Source organism: Notamacropus eugenii, chromosome 1 (genome assembly GCF_028372415.1).
Source record: "Notamacropus eugenii isolate mMacEug1 chromosome 1, mMacEug1.pri_v2, whole genome shotgun sequence".
Lineage (NCBI taxonomy): Eukaryota > Metazoa > Chordata > Mammalia > Diprotodontia > Macropodidae > Notamacropus > Notamacropus eugenii.
Genome location: NC_092872.1, coordinates 348,246,810 through 348,259,443, shown reverse-complemented (window position 1 = coordinate 348,259,443; position 12,634 = coordinate 348,246,810). Strand labels below are relative to the sequence as shown.

Below are 12,634 nucleotides of genomic sequence, written 5' to 3'. Positions count from 1 at the left end.
AGAACATAGGGTGTCAGAGCTGCAAAAGACTTAGGACAAGAACGGAGGGTCACAGAACAGGATGCTAAACCTGGAAAGAGCTTTTGAATTTGGAAACTGAATAATTGTCCATATTTATACAATACTTTAAAAAGAGATTGTATGAGCTCATAGGATTGTGGATCAAAGAGCTGGAAGAGACCCCAGAAGTCATCTAGTTTAACCTCTTTCTTTTACAGATGAGGAAACTGAGACTCAGGGAGATTTGCTCAAGGTCACATAAGTTGTAAGCATCAGAGATAAGATTTTAATTCTCCTTTCCTGACTCCAAGACTATATTAGGCACTTAATAAATCCTCCCTCCCTTCCTTCCTCTCTTCCTTCCTTCTTTTCTTTCTCTCCATCCTTCCTTCCCTCCTACTTTCCTTCTATCCTCCCCTCCTTCCCTTCCTCCCTCCCTCCCTCCCTTCCTTCCTTCCTTCCTTCCTTCCTTCCTTCCTTCCTTCCTTCCTTCCTTCCTTCCTTCCTTCCTTCCTTCCTTCCTTCCTTCCTTCCTTCCTTCCTTCCTTCCTTCCTTCCATTGTTCATTGGTACTGTGCTGCCCTGTCTCCCAAGAGAGCTAGCCCTCATCACCATTAATGCCTGCCTTCAGATTTTGCTTCTGGCTATGCTGATTATGTGACCTTGGATAAGTCATTTAAAAATCCCTTGATGCCCCAGTCTACTCTCCTCTAATACTCTCCTCTAAGAATACTCCACGTCCACTGGTATCAAACTCATGGTCAGCAAAACTCTCCAATGGGATCAAACCAGATTAAAATGTAATTGGGAAGTGTTTAACAAAATAAATAAAAAATACAACATGGATGATATTAATTTGTGCTTTTCTAAGCCAATATGTAACTGGGAGGGGGATCCATTGATTTGACCCAACTTCACTACAATGCTTTGAGCTGAAAGAAATTTTAGAATATGAAACAGAGTACGTCAGAGCCAGAAGGGATCTTTGAGGACATAGGACACAATATATCTAAAATTGCAGATGTAGAAGCAATTTAAGAACATAGAATTTTAGAGTTGGAAGGAACCTTAGGATTTATCTGATCCAAGTCCTTCACCAGGCATTTGGGGAAACTGAGTCTCAAAGAGGGGGGAGTGACTTTGTTAAGTTAACTGAGCCAGTGGAGTAACAGAGGCAATTTTTGAACCCATATCTTTTAGCTGTGTACCACGGTCTTCCACTACATTTCTCATGTCTAGTCTAACCTTCTCATTTTGTAGATGGGGAGACCTGAGACCCAGAGCAGGGTGAAACTTGCTTGAGATCAAGTGACCATAAGTCTGATGGATATTGAACTCCTTATCTGAGATTCTGCTGAGCAGAAAGCCACTTACTTTACCCTTTGTCATTCTTCCAGATATGTCCAAGGTTCTCAGCAGTTGTCGCTGTTCAGTTGTTTCAGTCATGTTCAATTCTTCATGACCTCATTTGGGTTTTTTTTGGCAAAGATACTGGAGGGGTTTGCCATTCCTTCTCCTGCTCATTTTACAGATGAGGAAACTGAGGTAGACAGGGTTAAATGACTTGCTTGGGGTCACACAACTAGTAAGGGTCTGAGACTGGATTTGAACTCAGGAAGATGAGTCTTCCTGACTCCAGGTCCGTCACTCTATCCATTGTGCCATCCAGCTGCCCCCAAGGTCCTTAGATACTTCTTTTATTTGTTCTCTAGATCAACTGTAAATATTCTATTTTCCTAGTCCCCAAGTTGTTCACCTCTCTGGAAGCTCTTGGATAGTTAAGGGGTGGGCATAGGAACTTTAAGGGTGAATTAAACCCAAGATGCCTAATCCTTAGTGGGAGATGTTGGCCAAAGCCTGTCCTTCAAAATTGAGAAAGTAGTTGGTAATATGCACGTAATTACAATAACATGGTTGATGTTAAATGATTCCTCTGCCTGGGAGAGCATTACCAGTCATTACCTCCTTCTTCTGGGGTGAATTTATTCTTGGATTTGAGTAGAGCATTTTTCTTTTTATCCAAATAGTAATTAGTTATCTTTTAATTCTGCACCTGGAGATCGTAGGGAATGAAAAGAGTAGGTTGCATCACAAGGGCACTCCAGAAAATCATAACAGTTCATTTCTATAATACTGAAAAGTTAAGAAAGTATTTTTTTAAAGAAACTCCACAAGAAACATAGAGTTTAGTGGAAAGGGACCTTACAGATCATGTAACTCCAAACTCTTCATTCTACGGGCTCAATGAAAAGAAATGTCTTGTCCTAACTTACAAAGGTAGTGGGAGGCAGATGTAGGGTTTGAATTGAGGTCCCTTGACTCTACATCCTATGTTCTTTCCACTGAGCCACACTGACTTCTTTATTAAGGACATGATTAATTCTCACCATTTTATAAAGGAGGATACTCATTCTCAGAGAGATAAGTGGGATTTGCCAATGACTTTTCCCATTCCATTCCTTTTTTTTTTTTTTAAATTAAGTACTTCCCTCCCAAAAAGCCTGTGGTCTTTCTTTCCTCAAAGGTCTCTTATTTTCTTCCTCATTCTCGCACAAGTCCCAAAATGCTAGGACCTGCGTTCTCATGTGCTGAGCTGGAAATCAGTTTAAAAAAACAACCCAGTGAAGAAAGTAATGGAAGTTATTAATACACCCCCTTTGAGTTGAAAAAAATAAGTTCAGTGAAGGAAAATGACTTAGCTAGGGTCACTTGCTAGCAAGTATTGGAACTGATAATCAAACCTAGTTTTCCTTCTTATTGTTGGATCTTATTTAATCAGATGAGTCTTTCTGCTATGCTACAGTGCCTCTCACAAAACACTGCCCTTTTCAGATAAACCAATAATAGTTTGTCTTTGGATGATGCAGTGGATAGAGTGCTGAGCCCCGAATAAGGAAACCTGAGTTCAAATCCAGTCTCATACACTTAACTAGCTGTAAAACCTGGGCAATTCACTTGGCCTTTGACTGCCTTGGTTTCCTCAGCTGTAAAATGGGGATAAAAACAGTACCTACTTCATAGGGTTGTTAGGAGGATCAAATAAGATAATATTTATAAATCACTTAACACATAGTAAGTGCTTAATGGATAAATGTTTGTTTCCTTCCTCTCCTTTAGAAATTCATTTCACTTCAATACCCAATTATTAAACACTGACACTGTGTAGAGTGGGTAAGACCTTTGTATTTTTCTGACCCCCTGTAAAGGATGAATCCTAGAACATGGGAACTGGAACACTAGAACACAGAACACAGAACATAGAATGTCAGAACTAGAAGGGACTTGAGAATGTAGGATCACAATATAGAATACCAGTCTTGTAAAGAACTTTAGAATGTGGAAATTGAATAATTGCCCATAATTACATATTACTTTAAAGAGAGGTTGTGTGATGTGGAGGATAGTGCTTCTAGGATCATAGACCAAGAGTTGGCAGACACCTCAGGGGTCATCTAGTCCACAGATGAGGAAACTGAGACTTAGGAGAGGAGTTGTAACATTTAGCTGCAAGACTTCATCTCTACCTTAATGGAACTTATTGGGAGATGAATCTTAAAGGAGATGCAGGATTTTGGATCATTCCTTTTATGCAGTAGAACTAAAAAAAAATTTTTTTAACCATCTAGAATGGGAATCTTTCTAAAATAAATCACATATACCTGCTAGTCAAATGTGGATAATGCTCTCTCCTTCTATCCTATAAGTTTTTTTGATCTTATTTAATCTGATGAGATTAAATAAAAATACTTTTCACTTTTATATAGCATCATAAGATTTGTATGATAATATGACAACAATAAAATAATTTTGCATAGATCATGGTTTCATTTGTGAGGGCAACTGTGGGTAAATAAAGTGTTTCTACCAATGCAGATCAGGGCAACTAGGTGGCACAGTGGATAAAGTGCTGGACCCTGAAGTCAGGAAGACTTGTCTTCCTGAGTCAGACACTTACTAGCTGTGTGACCCCGGGCAAGTCACTTAAACCTGTTTGCCCCAGATTCCTCACCTGGAGGATGAATTGAAGAAGGAAATGGCAAATCACTTTTCCAAGAAACCTCCAAATGGGGGTCCATGAACAATAACAACCAATCCACATCTGCCCTTCTTAGTCCTTACAGTATTGCCCTGGGCCCTGAGATCTGCTTTGGCTCACTGTCACACAGAAATCACACACAGAATCTATAATAGGTGGAACTGGCAGTCTTCCTGACCCAAAGACCATTCTCTATTGATTATTTCACAGTCTCTCTTCCTCTTTTTCCCCCTTCTCCTCTTTCTTTTCCTCCTCCTCCTCCATCATCATCATCATCATCTCTACATTCATTCATTAATGGCATTCAGATAGAAATGGTCCAAGGATATGTCTCTATCCTATTATTCATTCTTCTTTCGTATTTAATATTCTACTGATCATTACCCAAGGGGTTAAAATAGCTGCCTTTGGCAGCTGAGTAAAAGTCTTAGCAGCATCCTCTCTAGGCCCACCAAACAACATCTGTGGCAGACAAGACAAACAGGAATGACATTTGCCTCACACACTTCATTTTGACGTCTTCTGCTAGGTCTCTAGATTTTGAAAGCTATTTGTTCCATATATCTTGGAGACCATGAACACAATTTATTGGTTGAGTTCTCCAGGGTATTTTGAGGTCTATATTTATAAGTATGGGTATTTACTGACTGTCAGTCTATGAAAAATAATGAGTCTCTGATGTATAATTTCTAGCCACTGGATCGTGTCTTGCTAGGTATTTGGTAGGTGCTTCTTTGCATAATCTTCATCTACCGCTAAGTCTATAACCCTTCAGGATAAACCGTCTATAATTTTGGGTAGCAGTGATTTCCTCCTGAATTGCTGATCATAAACCTCCCCATTTCCACAAATTTGGATGACAGTCATATTCTGTGCTATTGTTAATATTCTCTTGGCTGAATTGTGTGGAAGATGCTGCCCATGGAAGGTCTTTTGATTCCACCTTTGGATCTCATTCATTCCATGGACTCCTCCATCGCTGTCTTTTTTTTAAGGATCATAACCTTCTTCTTCTCCTGTTTTGAATGGGACTCAGATAGAAATGATCCTGGGGCAAGTTGATATCCTGTAATTAGTCTTTTATATTGTTATCTTTGAGGATACAAGCTAATGTATGTGAATATACCTTGAAAAGTAGAAAGTTCAATATATGAGAGTCAGCATAGTATGGTGGGAAAAACAGTAGATTTGGATTCAGAAGACCTGGTTTTGGAAGCTGACTCTCTAGCTCCTGCATGGAGGACCTTGAACAAGTCACTTGAATTTTCTCTGGGCATCAGTTTCCCGATCTGTAAAATGAATGAAAGGATTCAATCTGTGGTTCTCAAAGGGTGTTCTATACCAGTGAATATTTTTTAGGTGTGACCTGGATTGTACAGAACTAGCATGTAGCTCCCCCATCATTTTGCCAATTTATGTAATCTGTATACCTTAATTCTTTGCAGCAAAGAACAGTATTGGTTTGTGAGTCCCTCCTGTGTCTCTCCTCCACCCCCCCAAAAAACTGATAACCACTGAACTCCAAAGTTTCTTCCAGGTCTAACATTCTACAATTCTAAGATTATTTTTCCTGCTTTAAATCCTATAATCCCTTGATCTTTATATATGAACATTATATGTTTTACTGAATGGCTCATCAGAGTCATTATTAGAAGCACCAGTTACTGGAATGCAGAGATACCCCTGTGGGCCTCTTGGAGCTTGGGGGACTGTTTCCCTGGACACTAAATGTCTCCAGATGGCTGGGCCTTTTGCATTCTTGTGCCTGCTATTTATAGTTCTTTTGTCTCTTTCTTCAGTGTCAGGCTGACCCTACCCCCACTACCCTTACTGTGCCTGCTTCTTACGGACAGTATGGTGTAATGGTGAGAGCCCTGAATTTGGAATCAGAAGACTGGGTTTGAATCCTGGCTTGGATACTTATTACCTAGGTGACCTTGGGCAAATCATAGTTTCTCTAAATCCTGCTGAGGAACTAACTAATCTGGAAGTTTTCTCCTGGCTCCTAATCCTGTGATTTTCTAAACATCTGTTTCTAATTTGCTGTGGTCCCAGGAACCTGAGGAGTCCAGTTCAGTAAGAATTATAGTAAAATGAAAGCAAATGATCTCTGAGTGAAGCCTTAGGGCCCCTTCTCCCCTGTGAGTAGCATGCATGAACTTAGTGCAGGTATTTTGGACCACCTGCTTTCTCTGCTCAGAGATCTCTTGCTTTCTTCTTGGTTCTCATACATTCTCATTGGTTCCATAATGTCACAGTTGGTATAGAGCTGAATTCTCACTAGTTGAACTAATTTCATCTGGAAATTAGCTTGGAGGGGGTAGCTTTAGATGTAGGAGTGGCAGGTGTGTTCATTCCTCATTCTTTAATTTTTCAAGGATACTTTCCACTCAGACTTCTATTCTGTCAAGCAAAAATCTGCAAGAAGTGCCTTTGGGGTTTTGAGCCCCAAATGTCTAGACTTTGTCCAAAGGCTTTCCCCCCACATACTCATTCATTCATTCATTCATTCAGAAAAAATGTAATAAGCACATTCTATGAATAAAGCATGGAGAGAGGAAATTTATATAAGACATAATCCCCATGATGGGCACGGGCAGGAGAAGGAAAAATGAGAACAGGGAACAGTTAGTAATAATTCAGTTTGATTGGGATGCAAAGTGTAGGAAGGCTCAAAATGTAGGTTGGGATCAGGCAGTGAAGGGCTTTGAATGCCAGTCTAGGGACTTGGCATTTTATCCTCTGAGCAATGAGGAACCAAGTTTATTTTAAGTTAATTTCACTGAAAACAGCTGGAAATATTTTGCAATGTAAAGAAATGCCTTCTTTTGCAGAGTAACTTGTTAGATCCCAGGATATCACTTTCTCAAACACCAGTACCAGGAAAACCCATCTGGTCCAGCCAAGTGACAAGGGACTGATTTCAGTAATTGATGATGTCAATGAGATTTCCACAGCCTTCAACTCAACTGCCAAGTGGCTAGGAAAAAAAAAGTTACTGTATAATTGAAACTCTGCTGGGAGAGAAATTAAGAGACTATCTTGCCAGCCATATTTCTGTCCATATTTTCCTCTATTAGTCTCCTGATGGTGTGTCCTTATGAAATCTGATTAGAATGGAATGACTTGATTTGCTAAGCAGGCAGCAGGGACAGTGCACATCTGTTTTGCCCGTCTCGATTGCAGAAATGGGATGGAATGTAACATAATCTCTCTCTCTCTCTCTCTCTCTCTCTCTCTCTCTCTCTCTCTCTCTCTCTCTCTCTCTCTCTCTCTCTCTCTCTCTCTCTCTCTCTCTCTCTCTCTCTCCCATTTCTCCTCACAGAGCAGCCCAGAAACTCAACCTGGCCTCCAAGAAGAAGAAGCCCCACCCACCCTTGGCCCCCGCGCACGACTTTTCCATCTATGGGACAAACTTCAGTGGTGTTCTGCAGCTCAGCCCTCCTCCAGCACCTCCCTGCCTATTGAGATCTGTGGCCAAAGCCAAGGAGAACCCAGGCATTGGAAAGGTAAGAGTGCAGACTCATGCAGATTTGAGCTAGATTTTTGGGGGTGTGTGGAAAAGCTCTGTGTGTACAAAGACTATTGGAGTGAATTATAGATTCTTGGATGCTTGGATGGATCTGAGGGACAGGATCACAAGATGAAAAAAAATTCTGGATTTGGATTCAGAGCACCTGGGTTCGAATTCTAGCTCTTCTTCTTATTATCATGTCGACCCTCATAAATCACACAGTCTCTCTGGGTCTTAGTTTCCTCATCTGTAAAATGAGGGAGGTGGATCTGAGGGCTTCTAAGTTCCCTTTTTTTTCTCTAAACCTGTGATGCTAAGGTAGAGTACAAGACTTGGAGTCAAGAAGACCTTGAGTTTGAATTCTGTCTTAGGTGATTACTAGTTGGGAGACCTTAAGCAAATCTCTTAACCTCTCTGGGTCTCAGTTTCCTCATCTGTAAAATGAGGAAGTTGGATTCAATAACCTGGCTCTATGACTCTTCAGTGTGGATGTTCTCTCCACTGTGATAGGTAGTACCTTCTCCCGAACCTCCCATTCTTGGACATATCTTCTGTAAATCCTCCATAAAGGAGTCACTTGGGATGCCAGAGACTTTCCTCTTGGTCTCTTAATAAATAATAATCCCTAAGAAATGACAAAACCATCACTACACTTGATTTTTACAACAACTCAAGGAGGGAGGAAGGGAAAATGTTATAATCCCTATTTTTTGAGTGGAAACTGAGGGACAGAAATGATCTGCCCTGAGTCACACAGTTAATAAGGGATAGAGCCAGGATTTAAACCTTCATCTAAGTCCTCATCTAGTATTCTTTTTTCTTTACTGCTTTGTGTTTACCACTGTTGGGAGATGGCCCCATCCATTTCACTAATAGTATTATGCTTTTAGTTACCTATGGAGGAGTTAGGTTGCTTGTTAATATGCTTAATCCCAGGTTGGTTTTCTCCTGCTACCTGCAGGAGCATGAAGAGCTGGTATGGGAACTGAGACGGGCAGGATTTGAGCGACATGGGCTATGCCACATTATAGACAGCAGTAGAAAACTGGGAGTCATAGAAGGTTTTTGAGTGAGTGAGTGACTGACTAAAAGCTTTGCTTTAGGAAGATTAATTTAGCAGAGACATGATTTTTGTTATTATTATGAAGATTAATAGCCACCCACGTTTATGTACAGCACTTTAAGACTTATAACACCCTATGAGGTATTTATGAATATTATCCCCATTTCGTAGATGAGAAAAATAAGGCTCAGTGAGGTGACTAGATTATTGTAGGCAGTGAGAAGAAATGAAGTTGCTGTCTAAGGACTATCCCTTCTCCCTCTCCCCCTACCCCCAACTCAAAAGATTCCTTGTGGTTGATCTTAGGTCACTGAAGTGACATTATCTAAGTCAGTTTGAGTTAATAAATGCTTGTTGACTGACTTCAGTAATGACTTGGACTCAGTTTTCCTTGTCTCTCGCTGCAGGGCATTTCTTACAATGCCCACCATACATTGTGTCTGAATCTAAGGTGCTCAGTGCTTAATAGTAATTGAGAAAATCACATTTTAAGCCTGAGTGGGAATTAAGAGGTAAGTAGTCAAATCAATGGAAAGCTAAACTATGCAGAGCCAAGTCAATTTATACCAGGGGAGGGAGGGATAGAGGCGTTAGATAGCAGGAGGTCAGAGGCTTCCATTTCTAGGCTGATTGGAGAGAGAGCCAAAAAATGACATCCTGCCAGTCCAGGGGTAATGATGAGACCTGTGTGTGTGCACGTTTCTCTTTGGGTGGGAAGGTGTACATGTGGATCTATTTCTGAGCATTTTTTGTTTCTTTGTGTAAGTGTACATGCATCTCTGTTGTTACTTGGCTTTCATGTATATGTACTCATCTTTATGGGTGTGAATCTCTATGGATATGGAGTATTTTGTGTGATTGTGCATGGGTATGAGAATGTGGATGTGTGTGTGGTCATCTCTGATGGGAGGCAGATCTGGGAGCTTAAATGTATGTGTGCACATCAGTCTGTGCATGTATGTGGCATTCATCTGTGTGAGTATATGTGTACAATTAAATCTGTGGAGATAAATCTCTGTGGGTCTGTGGTCATCTCCATGGGGAAGTTGTGTATGTTTGTGTATGGATCTGAGGTTCTCTGTGGATATACAACTGTGGGGGGTAGTGATGGAGCTTTCTCTGTGTGAGTTCACAGATACCGCTCCAAATATGAGTCAAATATTAGGTGTGTGTTTGTTTGAATGTCTATGTACCCCTCTTTAGAGGTGATTGGGGTCCTCTGTGTGTGTGTCTCTGGGTAAGCAGTTACCTTTTCACATCTGTGTCATCATGAGTGTGGGTACAAAGGTCCGTTTGTGTGCTCAGTAGGATACTCTGACTAAAGAAGATGATGGTCTTCCTCATTTGGCTTCAGGTGTGGAGACTATAGTGGGTCAACTTCAGTCTCAGTGAAGAAGGAGTCTTATTCCTTACAGAATCCCAGAGCTGGGAGATTTCTCATGGGACTAAAGGACATTAGAGCTGATGAGGCCTCATGGGTCACCTAGTAGCTCCCTCACCCATTTTAAAGATGAAGAAACTGAGAACCAGAAAGGAGAATGACTTGCTCTAAAATCACACAATTTCTAATGGCAGAGCTGGTATTTGAACTCAGTTCATATGACTGAAAATCCAGTGATCTTTCCAGTATGCCACTAATTTTTTTTCCATTATGCAGGATTTTCTGCCATAGCCTCCCTGAATAGAGGTGATTCAGCCTCTGTTTGAGACTCTCCAGTAACAAAGGGTGTCTGTAGTTCTGGTGTTTGAAGGGTGTGTGTGTGCACGTGCAACTCTGTGAATATGTGAGGGTGTATAGGTGGGGATGTCTTGGAATCTTTGTATTTCTGTGTGTGTGTGTGTGCGTGTGTGTGTGCGTGTGTGTGTATCTGTTTGCATTTCTGTGTGCTAATTTTAAAAAAAAAATCATTATTTATTTTTAATATTTATTTAAAAAAATTTTGAGTTCCAAATTCTCTTTCTCCCTCTGGCCCCTCTTCCAAGCAATGTTATATCAATTATACATGTGAAATCATGTAAAACATATTTCCATATTAGCTATGTTGCATGTAAAAAAGCAAGAAAAAAGAAAGTGAAAAAATTATGCATCAGTCTGCATTGTGAGTTCATTAGTTCTTTCTCTGGAGGTGGTTAGCATTTTTCATCATGAATCCTTTGGAATTATGGATCACTGTCTTGATGAGAGTCACTAAGTCTTTCACAGTTGAGCATCATCACAATATTGCTCTTACTGTGTGCAATGTTCTCCTGGTTCTGCTCACTTCACTTTACATCAATTCATGTAAATCTTCCCAGGTTTTTCTGAAACCATCCTGTTTGTCATTTTTTAAAATAACACAATAATATTCCATTCCAATCATATACTACAACTTGTTCAGTCATTCCCCAAAGGCTGGGCATCCCCTCAATTTCCAGGTATTAATTTTTAATGGCTGTTAAGTAATTATGTACTACTCATCTGTAAGGTGAAAGTATTAAATCTGATTTTCACTTAGATCCCATTCCAGCTCTAAATCCTGTGATCCTACCTCTCAAGACATTCTGTTTCATTATTTTATTGAAATAATGGCCAGGGACCATATCTTATCAAAATTTTCTATCTTCTAGGACTAGATCCGCACATAGTAGGTGCTTAATAATGTTTGTGGAATACAAATTGTTGAATAATTCTGATTGTTAGGTCTGAAACCAGCCTCTCTTTAATTCCCTTCAAGCATTGCTCCCGTTTCTTTTTCTTTTTTTATTATTTATTTTCATTGTTCTACAATCACTACCGTATAACTTAGATTTTTTTCCCCTCCCCCTTCTTCCCCTTATCTTTCCTCTCCCTCCCTGAGACGGATAGGTTGTACACATACATTCCTATTAAATACATTTTCACCATTGTCATATTGTATAGAAGAATTAAAATGAATAGGAGAAATTATATAACAAACCAAAACATAATACAAAAGAAAATGTTCGGCTACATTCTGTGATCAAGTTCCATAGATCTTTCTCTGGATGTGGAAGGCATTTTGCCTTAAGAGACCATTGGGAATTTTTTAAGTCCTTGCATTGCATTAGAGTTCTAAGTCTACCAGAAAAACTCCTTGCACACTGTGGTTGTTGCTGTGTACAAAGTTCTCCTTGTTCTGCTCCTTTCGCTCAGCATCAGATCATGCAAGTCTTTCCAGGCCTCTCTGAAGTTTTCCTGTTCATCATTTCTTATAGCTCAATAGTATTCCATTACATTCATATACCATAATTTATTCAGCTGTTCACCAATCGATGGGCATCCCCTTGATTTCCAGTTTTTGGCCACTACAAAAAGAGCTGTTATAAATATTTTTTGTACATGTGGGACCCTTTCCCATTTTTATGATCTCTTGGGGATACGGTCCTTGAAGCGGTATTGCTGGGTCCAAGGGTATGCACATTTTTGTAGCCCCTGAGGCATAGTTCCAAATTGCTCTCCAGAATGGTTGGATCAGCTCACAGCTCCACCAACAATGAATTAGTGTTTCAACTCTCCCACATCTTCTTTAACATTTATCATCTTCCTGTTGTGTCATATTAGCCCCTCTGATAGGTGTGATGTAGTTCCTCAGAGCTGTTTTGATTTGCATGTCTCTAATCAATAGTGATTTAGAGCATTTTTTAATATGACTATAGGTATCTTTAATTTCTTCCTCTCATTGCTCCTGTTTCTGCTGCCTAGGACCAAGTAATTGTTCAGTAATGCCTGACTCTTCATGACTCCTTTTGGGATTTTCTTGGCAAAGATACTGGAGTGTTTCCCATTTGCTTCTCCAGATCACTTTATAGATGAGGAAATTGAGGCAAACAGGGCTAAGTGACCTGCCCAGGGTCACATAGCTGGTAAATGTCTGAGGTTGGATTCGAATTCAGGTCCTCTAGGTTAGAGGTCCTGAGCTGTATCCACTGCACCACTTAACACTGCCCTTGAGGGCCAAGTAGAAGAAATGCAGTCTCTGTGACAACACAGCTCCTCAGACATTTGAAGATATCTGCAATGTTC

General features: G+C 40.2%; 1 protein-coding gene across 2 annotated transcripts in view; it reads left to right on the top strand.

Annotated features, from left to right (window-relative positions):
- The window catches only part of KIF26A (kinesin family member 26A), a 165,099-nt gene that overhangs the window by 103,127 nt on the left and 49,338 nt on the right, over nucleotides 1–12,634 (top strand). For both annotated transcript variants that reach the window (XM_072630068.1, XM_072630067.1), the window contains exon 5: nucleotides 7,362–7,545. In XM_072630068.1, the coding sequence (XP_072486169.1) occupies nucleotides 7,362–7,545 (184 nt within the window). The remainder of the gene's footprint in view (nucleotides 1–7,361; nucleotides 7,546–12,634) is intronic.